This window comes from Ascaphus truei, chromosome 13, assembly GCF_040206685.1.
Source record: "Ascaphus truei isolate aAscTru1 chromosome 13, aAscTru1.hap1, whole genome shotgun sequence".
Taxonomy (NCBI): Eukaryota; Metazoa; Chordata; class Amphibia; order Anura; family Ascaphidae; genus Ascaphus; species Ascaphus truei.
In genome coordinates, this window is record NC_134495.1 from 18302485 (window position 1) to 18319373 (window position 16889).

General features: G+C 46.0%; 1 protein-coding gene across 1 annotated transcript; it reads left to right on the forward strand.

Annotated features, from left to right (window-relative positions):
- The first annotated feature begins 2023 nt into the window (after nt 1-2023).
- Nucleotides 2024-10747, forward strand: LOC142464571 (olfactory receptor 5P64-like). Its single transcript, XM_075567941.1, has 3 exons — nt 2024-2125; nt 9798-10402; nt 10483-10747. Exons 1-3 carry the CDS (start codon nt 2024-2026, stop codon nt 10745-10747), a joined length of 972 nt encoding a protein of 323 aa, XP_075424056.1.
- Nucleotides 10748-16889: the final 6142 nt, after the last annotated feature.

The following is a 16889-nucleotide window of genomic DNA, read 5'->3' on the forward strand; positions in this document are numbered from 1 at the left end:
ACAATACTAGAAGGATAATAGATATCATTATTTACATTAATGCCAACGGGGTCCGAAGTATAGTGCTAAGTTTAGACGCGGAGAAGGCCTTCGACAGGATTGACTGGCCATACATGGAGTCCACGCTTGGAGCATTTGGGTTTGGAGGTAAAATTCTAGGGGCAATAAAAGCATTATATACAACTCCGACCGCCAGGGTGATCCACCAGGGTTTCCCATCAGAGTTGTTTAAAATCAAAAGCGGGACCAGACAGGGCTGCCCACTCTCGCCCTTGTTGTTCGCCCTATGCGTGGAACCGTTAGCGGCACACATACGTCGCAGTTCCGATATTTCGGGAATACAAATCCACTCCCAAAAGCATAAAATCGCTCTATATGCAGATGACATAATTTTGTCTCTGACAAAACCGCTTACCTCGCTGCCCAATCTGTTTGCTCTACGGGAAAAATTTAGTAGAATCTCCGGTTTTAAGATAAATCAATCTAAATCGGGGGCACTAAATCTAAATATCCCAAGAGAAACAGAGAAATTACTGGAAATTAACTTCCAGTTTAAATGGCAGTCCAAAGCTATAAAATATTTAGGGATCTATCTCACCAAACGTAGCTCCAATCTATATCAAGAGAATTACCCGAGATTATTAAGAGCCCTCATGAAGGAACTAAAGGATTGGTCTGCATACGGAATATCCTGGATTGGCAGAATCTATTGTGTGAAAATGAACCTCCTCCCTAGGATACTATACCTGTTCCAAACTCTTCCGATACCCGTAGTGAGATCAGACATTAAAGAATTGCAGAACGCAGTTACAAGATTCATTTGGAAAAACAAAACACCGTGGGTAAAAATGTCAATTATGCAAAGACCTAGGGAAACTGGGGGCTTAGCAGTACCGAGCTTGATGGCATATTATAAAGCGGCACAACTATGCCAAATTACACAGTGGCATGGTGACCCGGAGCAGAGGCGGTGGGTGGCATTGGAGAGGGAGGTGTGCGCCCCGCTAGAGCTTAAGGACCTAATTTGGTATCCTAAATCTAGATTAAAAGATTTGAGAGATCCGCTGACCTCTGTGCTTAACTCGCTCTCGGTCTGGGATGCGGCTAAAAATAATCACTCATTAACCTCAAAACATACTCTGATGACTCCCCTATATGGAAATCTAGACTTTGCTCCAGGGCTGACTGATAAGAACTTCATACGTTGGCAGAGATTGGGGTTGCGAAGACTAAAAGACCTGGAGGGGCGAGACACGATTAAACCATTTGATCTAATTCAGTCAGAAACGGACCTACCCAACACAGAATTTCTTAGATACCTCCAGGTCCGGGCATTCTATAGCAAACACTCGAATAGACCGCCGCTAACCAATTTTGATAAGCTCTGTGATCGGGGAACCGATACACGGGGACTCATATCTGCTCTTTACAGAGAGGTGGTAAGGGTGGATATTGACAGCTCACATAAAACCAGGTTCATGGCACAATGGGAGACTGACCTGACAGGACCGTTAGAAGATGATGACTGGACAGCAATCTTTAAAGCTGCGGCCAGTAGCTCGATTTGTACGACATTGAAGGAGAACTCATATAAGGTATTAATGAGGTGGTATCTCACCCCAGTTAGATTGGCAAAATTCGTTGCGGGAGCTTCCCCGCTCTGTCCCAGACAGTGCGGGGAACGGGGAGATCTGGTGCACATGTTGTGGTCTTGTCCAGGACTCATACCTGTCTGGACACAAATCAGAGATTGGCTACAGAGGATATTTTTGGGCCTCAAAATTCAACTAGATCCATGGGTGTTCCTGTTAGGTAAGCCCACAAATGAGGTCTCTAGATCAGGAAACAAATTAATAGCACATTTTGCCACGGCAATGAGGTGCGAGATCGCAGCACTGTGGAACCAGAATGCAATTCCATCAATAGATAAAATCCGGAACAGAATTTGGTTTGCTTGCCAGATGGAGAAGTTGACAAGTCTGGTCAACGACACTGGCTCAAATTTCCAAAAAGTCTGGTCGCTATGGTTGGCGCAGACGGATATCCCAGGGATGAGCAATGCCTCCGTCTGGCTTTGATAGAAACAGATGGGTTTTCCTTCAAGGACGGACCAAAAACGCAGGAGGTATGACGCCAAAACTAAGCCTAAAGCAGGTCAAGGTAACCTATACGCCCCCCCCCCTGACACCAAGCCAGGAGCAGTACAGTCACAGATAGATCTGAACCTACAGTGCCGGCATAAGACCAGTGAAGAACAAGAATAAAGTTACCTCCTTTACACCACCTTCCCATTCCCCCCCCCCCCAGCATCCCTCCCCTCCCCACTACCCCAATCCTATCTCGTCTACCCCCCCCCCACGTTTGTCTAGTTGTTGTCTGTCCAACAATCTATTAAATGGTACCAATATGATACTTGTATGTAATACCCTTGAAAAACCAATAAAAGAAAGTTTAAAAAAAAAAAAAAAGGCACTCGGTACCAATTGATTCTTCAAATGTTTGGATTTCCTAAAAAATCAACCCTGGGTGATTGGGAACAAAATCTTTTAAAACTGGATCACTTTTAATAAGATGCCAATGTGTGCATATAATTTGTTTTATTTTATTCGCATCTTTGCTATATTTTGTAAAAAAAATGCACATTCTAATTGATATTTGGCTCCTTCTTTCTTATTTTTGTTTTTCACATTAATTATGTCTTTCCTTTCTAAGTAACGAGTTTTGTTAAGCGCCTCAGTGATTTTTTCTTGCGTTTAGTTTCGATCAAAAAATGGCACTTAAGATTTGAGATCGTAGTTCAAATACATTATTGTCACTGCAATTCCTCTTAATTCTTCTATATTGCCCATATGGAATGTTCTCCACCCAGCGTTGGTAGTGACAACTACTATTCAGGATACAATGGTTACTATTAACTGGTTTAAAAAAAGTTTTAGTTTTTAAAAACCTTCCTTCTACATAGATGGTAAAATCTAAAAAATCAATTGTAGTTGGACTAAAATTATACGTGAATTTAAGATTCAAATCATTACCGTTTAAAAGTAACATAAAATTATTGAGGCTTTCTGGGTCCCCTTTCTTGGTCCCCTGGGAATTTGCTGTTTGCATAGACTACACAGACACCGTCCCATCCACCCCACCTTGCTACTATCAAGCCTTAATGACTCCACCGGGCTGCCAAGATCCTCTCTCCATTCATTCTGTCTTTAGCTCACAGAATTAGAAAAACTATGCTCTGCCCGCCTTCTCTTCCTATTGCATGACACGCATAGCCTAAGCGTTCCATACCCACGCATGCGCAAAGAGAGAAAGCACACAAGCCCTGCTTTTTAGCGTTTCAGTAACTTGGTGTATTATGCGACAATCGGTTGAAAGTAAAAAAGAAACGGGTGAATCATTTTGGGCACATAGAGAAATCATATAAATAAAAAGGTATACAGTATACTGTACATTATTTACACACTTTGCAAATGCTACTGTCCACTGTATGTACATTGACTCCTTGTAATATATGGATTTTATGAGGGGATTAATAAATAAATAATTTGAGTCCTCTGAATGTCAAACAAAAAGCAAGGGGATTACTGGAAAAACCTTACAGCCAAGTTACACAAATGGGTGTCCTTCGGCATCAGAAGGTGTCTTATAGCATTGCACCACTTAGTAAATAGGGGCAATAATCTACCCACATCTTCCTTAATTAGAGGACATAAACATTTTGTGCAGGACAACTGAAGATGAAAAGACATATACAAATAGTATAATATAACTAATATAGTAAGTAAGGAGGTGTCGCTTGGACAAGTTTATAAATTATTGTATAAAATACTAGCTGAGAGACCCGGCGTTGCCCGGGATGTAAATGCGTAATAGGTAGTATTATTTATAAATCGTGGCACAATAGGTGACTGTTTGTTGTAAAGGTTGGATAATAATATTGAAAAGAAAGATGGAAGAAAATGTAATACGATGTTGTATAAAAATGGTTTATTGTAACCACACCACAGTACAATGTATATTTTGGTGGCATAAGTGATGTAAAAATCTGAGTCGTGTGTCCTGCTAGGGTGTGAGGCGGCGGGTGGCGCGTGGGTTGTGAGTGCTGTGTGCGAGTGGGGGTCCTGCTAGGGTGTGAGGCGGCGGGTGGTGCGTGGGTTGTGAGTGCTGTCTGTGAGTGGGGGTCCTGCAAGGGTGTGAGGCGGCGGCTGGCGCGTGGGTTGTGAGTGCTGTCTGTGAGTGGGGGTCCTGCTAGGGTGTGAGGCGGTGGGTCAGTGATGTCGGTGCGTAGGGGCGGGAGCCAGCAGGTGTGTGTGGCGGCAGGTATGTGTCGAGTGTGGCGGGTGTCTGTTGAGTGCGTGCAGCGGCTGTGAGGCGGTGGGTGAAAGGCAGAGGCGGCCGGAGTAAGGGCGGGTGAAAGGCAGAGGCGGGGGTGGGGAGGCGGTAAGGCGGGCATGAAGGCGAAGGGCGGCGGGAAGGGGAGGAGGGGGTGGAGGAGGGGGGCAAGGGGTGGAGGAGGGGGGCAAGGGGTGGAGGAGGGGGGAAGGGTTAGAGGAGGAGGGGGAAGGGTTAGAGGAGGAGGGGGGAAGGGTTAGAGGAGGAGGGGGGAAGGGTTAGAGGAGGGGGGGGAAGGGTTAGAGGAGGGGGGGAAGGGTTAGAGGAGGGGGGGGGGAGGGTTAGAGGAGGGGGGGGAAGGGTTAGAGGAGGGGGGGGAAGGGTTAGAGGAGGGGGGGGAAGGGTTAGAGGAGGGGGGGGAAGGGTTAGAGGAGGGGGGGGAAGGGTTAGATTAGGGGGGGGAAGGGTTAGAGGAGGGGGGGAAGGGTTAGAGGAGGGGGGGAAGGGTTAGAGGAGGGGGTGGAAGTGTGGGAGGGGGTGGGAGGGGAAAGGGGAAAAAGAGGTGGAGGGGGGGGGAAGAGGAGCGGAGGGGGGGGAAGAGGAGCGGAGGGGGGGGTGGAAAGGGGAGCGGAGGGGGGGTGAAGGGGAGCGGAGGGGGGGAAGGGGAGCGGGGGGGGGAAGGGGAGCGGGGTGGGGAAGGGGAGAAGTGGTGGGAAGGGGGAGGAGGGGGGAGGTGGTGGAAAGGGAGAGAAGGGGGGAGGTGGTGGAAAGGGGGAGAAGGGGGGAGGTGGTGAGAAGGGGGAGAAGGGGGGAGGTGGTGGGAAGGGGGGAGGTGGTGGGAAGGAGGAGGAGGGGGAAGGTGGTGGAAAGGGAGAGAAGGGGGGATGTGGTGGGAAGGGGGAGGAGGGGGAAGGTGGTGGGAAGGGGGAGGAGGGGGAAGGTGGTGGGAAGGGGGAGGAGGGGGAAGGTGGTGGGAAGGGGGAGGAGGGGGGAGGTGGTGGGAAGGGGGGGAGGGGGGAGGTGGTGGGAAGGGGGGGAGGGTGGAGGTGGTGGGAAGGGGGGGAGGTGGTGGGAAGGGGGGGAGGTGGTGGAAAGGGGGGGGAGGTGGTGGGAAGGGGGGGAGGGGTGAGGTGGTGGGAAGGGGGAGGAGGTGGAAAGGGGGAGGCGGAGGGAAGGCGGGGGGTGGGAGGCGGTGGGAAGGCGGTGGGTGGGAGGAGGTGGGAAGGCGGGGGGTGGGAGGCGGTGGGATGGCGGGGGGTGGGAGGCGGTGGGAAGGGGGGTGGGAGGCGGTGGGAAGGGGGGGAGGCGGTGGGAAGGGGGGGAGGGAGGCGGTGGGAAGGGAGGGTGGGAGGCGGTGGGAAGGGGGGGGGGAGGCGGTGGGAGGCGGTGGGAAGGGGTGGGGGGAGGCGGTGGGAAGGGGGGCTGGGAGGCAGTGGGAAGGGGGGGGGAGGCGGTGGGAAGGGGGGGAAGGGGGAGGCGGTGGGAAGGGGGGGGAGGCGGTGGGAAGGGGGGGGGGCAGTGGGAAGGGGGGGAGGCGGTGGGAAGGTGGAGGGAAGGGGGGGGGAGGCGGTGGGAAGGGGGGGGAGGCGGTGGGAAGGGGGGGTGGAGGGGAGGTGAAGGGGGGGTGTAGGTGGGGGGGTGGAGGGGGGGTGGAGGGGAGGTGAAGGGGGGGTGGAGGGGAGGTGAAGGGGGGGGAGTGGAAGGGAGGTGAAGGGGGGGGTGGAGGGGAGGTGAAGGGGGGGGAGTGGAAGGGAGGTGAAGGGGGGGTGGAAGGGAGGTGAAGGGTGGGTGGAAGGGAGGTGAAGGGGGGGGGGGTGGAGGGGAGGTGAAGGGGGGGGGGTGGAGGGGAGGTGAAGGGGGGGGTGGAGGGGAGGTGAAGGGGGGGTGGAGGGGGGGAGGTAAATGGGGAGGTGAAGGGGGGTGGAAGGGAGAAGTGGAGTGAGGGGAGGTGAAAGGGGGTGATGGGGGGTGAGGGGAGGTGAAGGCCGCTCACTCACCAGTCCGGCAGGTCCCACGTGGATCTGAGGCGGGAGGCAGCGTGTTGTGGCCGCTATCCCGCTGTGTCCCGGGCGCTCGCTCGCTCCCCCGCTGACTGTAGCGGCGCCGGGGGGGGGGGTATCGGGGAGACATTGACACTGGAGGGGAGGAGGGGGGGGGTGGAGGGGAGGTGAAGGGGGGGTGGAGGGGAGGTGAAGGCCGCTCACTCACCCATCCGGCAGGTCCCACGTGGATCTGAGGCGGGAGGCAGCGTGTTGTGGCCGCTCCCCCGCTGTGTCCCGGGCGCCGCCATCTTGGGCACTCAGCGCCGCAAGGCAGCCTGCCTGGCCACTGGCTGTTCCCCCGCCGGGGAGGGGTGAGTTGTAGCGTCGGGGAGGGGGGGGCATGTATATGTGTGTGGGGGGGAGAGGTGGGAGATATAGAGGGGGGGTCTCGCACGGCCGCTGACACTGGGTGGGGGGGGGGGGCGCTGAAGGGGTAATAATAGTGTGTGTGTCCCGCTGACTGTAGCGGCGCCGGGGGAGGGGGGGGTCGGGGTGAAAGCGCGGGAGACACGGGGAGAGGAGGAGGTGCGCGCGGGTGCTGCTAACACTGTGAGCCCCGCTAATGTATGTAACAGTGTGTGTGTGTGTGTGTGTGTGTGTCACTGTGTGTGTGTCTGTCACTGTGTGTGTGTGTCCGTGTGTGTGTGTGTGTGTGTGTGTGTGTGTGTGTGTGTGTGTGTGTGTGTGTGTGTGTGTGTGTGTGTGTGTGTCCCTGTGTGTGTGTGTGTGTGTCTGTGTGTCTGTGTGTGTGTGTCCCCCCCTGTGTGTGTGTGTCCCTGTGTTCCCTGTGTGTGTGTGTGTGTGTCCCTGTGTTCCCTGTGTGTGTGTGTGTGTCCCTGTGTGTCCTTTGGCCCGTCACTCCGCCTCAGGCCAATGAGAGGTGTGCGGGGGCGGGCGGGCCAAGGGACCAATGAGATTTCCCCTAGGGACACCGGACATCCAGGCAGGCAAACATACAGTGCTTTCACTAATATAGTATAAGATACACAATGTTACTGGATCAAACCATGAATTAATCATAGAGTTATCAATTAGTGACTCCAATTCTGTTACTCTCCCTAGATGCATTGCAGATTCTTCTCTGATTGGTGAATATTATTTGAGAACAGTTTTGTCCTGTACTTTAGAAGTTGCCTGTTGGACTGTGACTTCTGGTGGAACTATACTGTATGATGTAATAGTCAAGGGATGTTTGGTTAATTCTCTGGATATCAATCAGACTTCTTCAAGTATTCCTGTGCGCTAACTGAAGATCACATATAAAGGTCCCTGAAGCAGAACATTGGGAATATCATCATTTGCTAGGCTGCTCAGTGTTTGCAGTAATGTCCCTGCTTTGGAAAACACAGTGTATCTGTGTTAAAGAGATAATCTCAGCACAACAGGTTCCCTGCTGCAGAAAGTGTTTTAAAAGGATCATCTCTGCACATGAGGTTCCCTGTACCAAAAATATAGACTCCATCAAGGTGGGAGCTGAGATCTAAGGTATGTACTTAACTACAAATAAGTAACACTTAGTTATAGTCAGGAATGGAAATAAAAACTTCAGCTGTGACTGTTTTTAGCTTAATGGTTCTGGTTAGTGATGAACACCTTAAATGTGACATGAGTGATAAATAACAGATATTAAGTGCAATGAAATGATAAAAGTATTTCTGTAATTGCATGTAAAATACAGCATGCAGGGCAGATCTGGAGATAGCAGCAAGGCAGCCTGAAGTGCATACAGTACCTACTTATTTTTAGAACAAGAAAAAGACTTGTAATTACTGCTGGACACGCCACATCCTGACATATTGAGGCTCTGGGAGTGGGTAAGATTTCTCATTTTATGGTATCTTAAAGAAGAACTTTCATCTGGGAGAATTGTGAGTAACATTCTTGTTTGATTGGGAGCATATTATTCACCTCCAATGAGGTTGCAGCGAGGTGATTTTTTTCATTTTTGACATTTGCCTTCAGGAGGTTTTGTTATTTCTAACACAAGATACTCACACATTATTACCCACTCCATGCAAGAGTGTGACTCATATGTCTTTGTATTATTGACATTTACATTGAAAATTGTCCTCTGCGCTGGTCTTCACAAATCAAATCAGTGCTCAGTAAAATATGTTTTATTACATTTTACTTATCATGTGGCTCTGTACTATGTTGTTTTTGTCCTTTTAATCATATCACTATTGAGACAACTTCAAAATAATTGTACCACTCACCTTCAAACAGTGACAACGTTAAAGACCAGTACTGCATTGTGAGTTGCATGTTTGCATTCAATGAATGTATCTATGTGAAAGGTGAAAACAGAAATCCTTTACCCTTAGGGTATATTCCATAACACTCTTTATCCAAGGTTTATCTCCCATGTTTGGAGTCATCAACAGTTGCAATCTGATTTATATTATCTACCGTCGTCCCCTTGTTTAATCGGTGGGGAATGAACCCGAGGAAACCATTGAATATTTGCACTGTATGATACAGTTTAATACTATACACTGTTTTCTTTTCTCTTGTTATTTTTTAGATAGTTTAATGAGCTCAGATTTGATTTGTGAAGACCAGGGCCGAGGAGGACAATTTTCTCTGTAAGGACCAACGTAGGATCTGGACAAACCTGGTGACCTCCTGGCTGAAGGACTTCAATTTTTAGAGGTGGTCACTGAACACACCCAATATATACACGTGTCACTATTTGTGTTTGTATTTATTATCACTAATACTGTATTTAACGTTCTATACACTTTTTGTATCACAGCACTTGGGCTATAGTGCTGAGGTTGTGCTTTTTTTTCCATTGACATTTACAACTATATTCTGGAACTATTTGAGCACCCATTACCTCTATTTAATTTTTAGAACATGCTAGTTTTATACATTTCTTTCATTCATAAATATAACCCTACATGTTAAAGGAAAAAAGCAGACGTTTTATAGTATTTTGGTACTTGTTTCCTAATGAGTAAGGGAGACCCTGTTACTGTGCTGCTATTTTTATAAAAGTGTAAATATGTTCTAATTGATGCTGTGACATTCCCTTATAATATACCTCCATTATAAGACTGTACTTAACTGTGTCACTTCTAGCCATGATAGGGATGATATGTAACTTATGTTCCTTTAATTGTGGAGGGGAATGCACAACATAAACCTTGAATGTATTGTACTGTAGGCACCTTTAGCGTTAATGCTGTTGGTTATTTATAAGAAGCCAATATATTTTGAAGTTGGGTATAATAGTCCATTCACTGAATAGAAATAAATATTAGTAAGAGTCAAATAGACAGAATGCAGGAAGATCCTTACTGTGTAAGTGGAAGAGGAGCCTGGAATCAGTGTGATTGTTTTGCTCTGGGTAAATGACTTCCTATGAATACTGATGATAACAAACAGTTCTCTCTCTTTCTTCATGTTATCCTCTCTCAGGTAATGGACAAGCACAACCAGAGCAGAGTCACCGAATTCCTTCTACTAGGGATGACCGGGAGTCCATTCGGAGTCAGAATCTTTCTCTATGTTCTTTTCCTGGTGACTTACATTAGCACATTAATTGGGAACCTTCTTATCATTGTGTTGATTTCAACCATTAGCCAACTCCATTCACCCATGTACCTATTCCTGAGGAATTTATCTGTGTGTGAATTATTGCTAACCACAGTAATTGTCCCTCTTTTGCTACATGTCTTGTTAGCTGAGAAGAGCCTTATATCCGTCAGTGGCTGTTTATTTCAGTTCTATGTAATGAGTGCAGCACTAGCTACAGAATGCTTACTTCTTTCAGTGATATCTTATGACCGGTATCTGGCTTTCTGCAACCCATTGCGTTACTTCTCTCTCATGAACCACAAGCTCTGCCATCAGCTGGGCTTCTTGTGTTGGCTGTCTGCTTATGTGATTGCAGTAATGACAATTGTCCCAATCTGCACATTGCAGTTCTGTGGTCCCAATATCATGGATCATTTCTTCTGTGATCTGTTTCCCCTATTAGAGCTCTCCTGCTCAGACACCAGAACTGTGGTGATAGATATTCTGTGCTTTCTGCTCCTCTACTTTTCTGCCCATTTGCACTCATCTTTTCCACTTACATATGCATCATCTTGACCATCCTCAGGATGCCCTCAGCCACAAGCAGACAGAAAGCCTTCTCCAACTGCAGCTCTCACCTTGCTAGTGTAGCCATGTACTATGGGACACTTGTTATTATGTATGTGGTACCATCCAAAGGCTACTCATTTAATGCCAACAAGTTCTTGTCTCTGCTCTACAGTGTGGCGACACTATTATTAAACCCCATTATCTACAGTCTGAGGAACCAGGAGATCAGGGTGGCCCTAAAGAAAATGTTATGTGGAATGAAGCAATGGGCAAATATTTAAATATAAACCAATTGTTTTATACACAGTGCAAAGAAAAATAAATATTTGGATCAATTACAGATCTGTCTGGCATTTATCATCCATTCATTTAAACTGCATGTTCTCTAGGAAAGGAATATATTGCACCAAATGCCACTGCTGGGGAGGCCCACAATGCTTTGTGGCAGTGAATGAATTAACTCATTAGGTTCTGTTATCATTCATGGGGACACACAGATGATACCTCTATTGGGTTTCTTCCAGGTTGCATTGAAAGAATGCCCATATTTTATTATTGTTACCAAACTAGGAGGAGGTGAAGGAGGGGGGGGGGGGGGGATTACACTGATTGTTCTTTGACTCTGTATTTGATCTCCTATATTTTGGATTTAACTTTTCCCTTCCCTCCCGTTTTTTGCTTATCTTGGACACCATTTGACAAGAGTATTTTTGATATTGGGGATAAGACACCCTTCATTTACCTTAATTCTGTGCATATTTCTGGTTAGCACATGTCATCTTCCACATTAAGGTAAAGATCAAGAAAGCGAATATGATGAAAATGATGATGGTAAGTGAACTTGAGATTGTACAGATTGGCATTCAAGAAATCAATAAAAGAATGTAATTCTTCAACAGTGCCCATCCAGATGATGAGAAGGTTGTCTATATAGTGACGATAAAATGTCACCAAGTGACGATAGGGATTTCCATCTCCAAACACGTGGGCCGTCTCCCACCAACCCATAAAAAGTTTGGCATATGAGGGCGCAAAGCATGTGCCCATGGCAGTCCCACATGTTTGGAGATAGTAAATAATGATGTGTCAAAAGAAATGTTGTGTTTTCCAGAATGTAGATGTGTAGGGAAGATGGTGCTCAATATTAGTGTGTGCACTATATTTATATAGTCATAGTCATTGAAATATAGAGAAAAAAGGAACACTACAATTCATACATAAGGTAGGCAGTCCATGAATATGGGGGGGGGCAAAAAAAGACCTAGCAGTCAGTCTGCTTGACTACCGCAAAAAATGGTAAATAATGCACAAACCCCTTTAAGACATAAACATCCCCATTAAATGGTCAAGGTACCAATATAAGGGCTAATGCCTATTACCTGCCCTTGGGGGTATCCTGAAAGTCCAGTAAAGGTAGTGTTCCAGGGCATGCAATCCTGAAGTGAAGGCAATTGATAGTAGATGAAGCAAAGAAGCACAGCCTTTATCCAACAAAGATATAGGGTAGATATAGAATAATATAGGGCAACTCTAGAGTGAAAAATGAAGGGTATTTATTATGTAAGCTCACAAGGAGATGAAAAGCAAAAATGCACCAACGCGCTTCGTACTGTGGGACTTTCTCAAGGTGTCTATCCAGAATGAAAATAATTTGTGCTGGTGACAAAGTGGATGAAGATTCCAAAAAAAATCAAATAGCTGTGAGGCCATGGTGATGTGCTATAATTGTATACAGTGAAGAGACATCCAAAGTAACACAAATGTTATTTGATACCCAATTGAAATCTGAGAAAGGAGATAGTACATGTGAAGTGTCCAAGAGATATTAAGGAAGTGTAGAAATTAAAGTTTGCAAGAAGTGATCAATGTAAATTGAAAGATGCTCACTCAGTGACCCAGTACAAGAAACTATTGGTCTACCTGGTGGAAATTCAAGAGATGTATGTATTTTTGGCAAATGATGGAATATAGGAAAAATGGGATGATGACAGTACTGGTATTTGGATTAATAGAGAGAACTTGAAGATCCCTTCCCATATCGAGCAAGTCATATACAGTGATTCCATAAGAAATGGATTAGTTGGATTGGATTTTAATGAAACATAGGGAAGATGATCACGTAACTGTCTGTGGGCTTCATGATTATAATATTTACGATCCAAGACAACCACTGCTCCACCTTTATAGGTGTTCTTTACCACAATGAATTCATTCTTTTTTGAATGCGGTAATAGCATTACGTTCTTCCAAGCTCAAATTGCTTTGATGTTTCATATTCATTGTGGTACAGATGCCCTTAGAAAGGAGTAATAAACCTATATCCACAGCCCTCTGAAAAACATCAATAGCACTGCCTCTCATAAAATGTTGGACAGATCCTTCTTTTTCAAGAAAAGAGGTGAGTGGATCTCGTTGGTCAGTCTAATCATCAAGTAGCTCTGTCAAGTCTTGAATGTAACATTGACCTTCAAAGGTTATTTGTCTTGTGACATCATTTATTGGCATCATATCGATACTTGTGTCTAAATTGTCTTGTATGAAAGTGTTGTGGTCTTTTTTTTGTTTGATAAATCTCTTGAGTGTAAGTTTGAGTAAATTTGTATAGATCTACTAGAGTAGAAAAGAGATTAAAGTCCCTGACTGTTGCAAAAGTTAGACCAAAGTTCAGGACTGTAAGTTCTGCTTCAGTCAAGGTGTATTTAGAGATATTAATTACATTGGTATTTTCAATGGTCAGTTCTTCCTTTTCTTTGCTGGTGCCACCCACCAACTTGGTCTTTGTTATACGTCCATTTCTTCTTCGTTTTTTGATGATGAGCGTCTTGATGTTACATTGCGATGCCACTGTGTCCTTATGGAAGGCGTATCTCGTCTGCCGAGGAAACAATGGAATCCTTTTCTGAAAAGGAAACACTGTAGGGTACAAATTGATTATCGGATAATTCAGAGTCCATATTTCTTCCCATGTTATAAACCAATTTCGGAGGTTTTCTAAGAATAGATTTAGTTTGTCTTGGAGATTTTTTGTTTTTTAAATGCTTACAAGGGAATGATCTCATAGACTGCTGTTTCTGCCAGATATATATCTGATTTAATTCATAGTCAATTCGATCACGTTCATATATGTTTTGTTTGCATAATATTTTTTTCAAGATTGTTGATGCGTTGTGCCAGTTTATCATCCATGTGATTACATTTATCAATTTGTATGAAAGCTTGAAGCTTTGTTTGAAGTTCCTTAACTTGTTTCTCTACTGATGCCAAAAGTAGGTGCTTTGGTCATCCTAAGCCCCCGTGATATCCTTTTACTCTTTTGGTAATTTTCTATCATTATAATATCCCACCATATTCTTAAGTCTTGGGCTATATACAGTACTTTTCTAATCGGAAAAAAAAGTGTTTTTAGATCTTGTGTATCTTTACAGAATAAGTATTTTTCTCTATCAAAAACTAAATCAGCTTTTTTGTTTCTTCAAGATAGATTGAAGCAATGTGTGAATGTCTGGGTGAGCATTCCGGTGTGTATCCATAGTTAGATTGGTAGTAATAGTTGACATTCTTACAAGTCAGTATCAAAAAAAGAGAATATGTCCAAAAATGGGGAGAGAGACAGACAGCATGGGGAATGAGAGACAGACACAGAGAATGGGGGAGAGAGACACACAAAGAGAATGGGGCAGAGAGACAGACAATGGGGGAGAGGCAGACAGACAATGGGGGAGAGAGATAGGCAGAATGGAGGAGAGAGACAGACAGAATGGAGGAGAGACAGACACCGAATGGGGCAGAGCGACAGACACAGAATAGGGCAGAGCGACAGACACAGAATGGGGCAGAGCAACAGACACAGAATGGGGGAGAGTGACAGGCACAAAATGGGGTTGAGCGACAGGCACAGAATGGAGGAGAGCGACAGGCACAGTATCGGGGAGAGAGACAGGCACAGAATGGGGAGAAACAGACACAGAGAAAAGGGGAGCAAGGAGTCTCTGGGGTGAGGCCTAGGCGATCCAGAATAGCAGCCTTTAGATGCTTATAGTCCATGGCCTCATCCGGAAGAACCTTGTTGGCGCCCTGAGCTTCTCCTATAAGGAGTGGAGCCAGAGTTGTTACCCAGTGATCAACTGCCCAGCCGTGGGCCGTGGCTACCCTTTCAAAAGTGATGAGGAATGCATCTGGGTCATCTGTTGGCTTAATTTTAGGCAGCATCACTGGTGGGTTATTTGAAATCTCTGGTCTGACTGAGGCTGGACCTGGAGCCAGCATTTGGAGGAGCTTTCCTGTTTGCTGAACCTGCATCTCATCTCGCTGGACTTGTCGCTCAGCTTGCCAGACCTGCATCTCATCTCGCTGGGCTTGCTGGTGCAGGAACTGAAAAAAAATTCCTCCATTTTTTTTTATTTGTGTGGCCCTTTGGATACAGGGGTTGTCCGATCCCACTTCTGACACCACCTGTGGCAGGACGACCTGTAGGCGAGGTCAGACAATAGTCCACACGTGCAGTTTCTGGGTAAACCAAATGTTGAGTGGTTTTATTTCTCCACAACACAAATAAACATTTGGGCACACTGTCCCTTTAAGGCAAAACAAATCTCATTAAAAGAACACCTACTCCCCATAAGGAAATCTTACTAATCATTCCAGGTCCTTTCTATCAGGCTGGCTGGCTTTGTCCAGTACCCAACCCCTAAACTTATACCACAATAGCTATGGAACAATATTAAAGTCCTTACTGTATCTTTGTTTGGGAATCTCTGTTCCTAGAGAGAGTTTAGGAAATACTTCTGGATAGGAGCTTGCACAGGAAAGCTCTGTAGTCTGAGTCAGCTACCTTCTATAAGCAGTAGCCTCCTTATCAAGCTGATTGTCAGCTGTCTCAGCTTACTTCCTGATTGCCCAAGTATTCTTACTGGGTTAGTCTTCTGAGTACTGTAAAAAATGCTTCCTCCGTTCAGTGATTTCTTATAATGATGTCTTATCACCTGCAATCCACTTTCATCATGTTTGATGGACCACAGACTCAGCCTTCTGATGGGCATATCAGTATGGTTGCTTGTCAACCTATTTCAAAGCTTTGGTGGCAAAGGCGACAATATGTACATTACAACTCTGTGGTTCCTGTGTAATTTGACCATTTCTTCTGTGACTTGCTTCCCCCGTTGGAGCTTTCATTATAATACACCTTCATTAGGGTAATTTTTCCAATACATGTATCTGTACTCCCATTTATATTGATCATTGTCATTTACATCTGCATCATGGTTATCATGCTCCAGATGTCCTCTGCAATCAAGAAGTGGAGAAGCTGAAAGTATTTTCCATCTGCATGCACAACAGTATATTGGTCACTAATAGAGTGTATTTATAACCCTATATATAACAACTATAGGTTGTAGGTCAAGGGCAACTTTATCAGCACTATGTAGGAGCCATAAATAACATCTACCTTGTTATTAAAGTCACCTGCCCCTTAAGTGCTTTTCTTTCCAACCAATATCATACCCTATATGTATGGGTGTATGTATATATATGTGTATGCATTTGGCCATATATCCTCACACATACATGACGCCTCTCTTACACATACATATATACGGTCACCTATCACTCACACATTCACTTAGGCACACAGTAGCCCCCGAAGGGCGACCACACTTTCTAGAGGTACTGGGGACCCAGGTACACCCTTTAATTAATGTATTAGTGGGTCAGTTTTTACTTTATACGTGGATCATATAGATTACATCACTCCTATATCACACACTATGCACCATATATTGCCCTTTATGACACTCACTCCTCTTTAATTACCATTAAGATTACTATACCTACTCTACGTAAGTTCAACCAAATCCTGTCCCATTATTCTATGGGTGATTAGATACCACTATATCACTGAGGTGTCCCATATTTGTGTGCCATGCAGTGACACACTTCCCTCTAAAACAGGGATGGGGAACCTTTTTTCTGCCAAGGGCCATTTGGATATTTATAACATCGTTCGCGGGCCATACAGACACAGACAGGCAGGCACACGGCAGGCACACAGCAGGCATGTAGGCACACAGACCCCCGCCCCCTACCTCTGGTAGTTGCTGCTGGGGGGATCGTGTAGGGCGGATTCTGGGGTAAGTGCAGGGGAAACTGCTGGGGAAGCATGGGGGAAGTGCGGGGAATGCTGCGGGGACTGCTGCGGGGGGAGTACGGTGGCTTCTGGGGGATCGCTGGGGCTAGTACGGTGGCTGCTGGGGATCGTGTAGGGCTACCGGCGCCTCATACCACCTCCTCCCTCCTCCCGATCCGGCGCGCGGAGGCCATTTTTTTAAAAATTAGCGCAACCACGGTTATAGCAGTTGCCTTAGCAGGGCTTGACCAAATGATTTTGAGGGCCTTATACGGCCCTCGGGCATGACGTTCCCCACC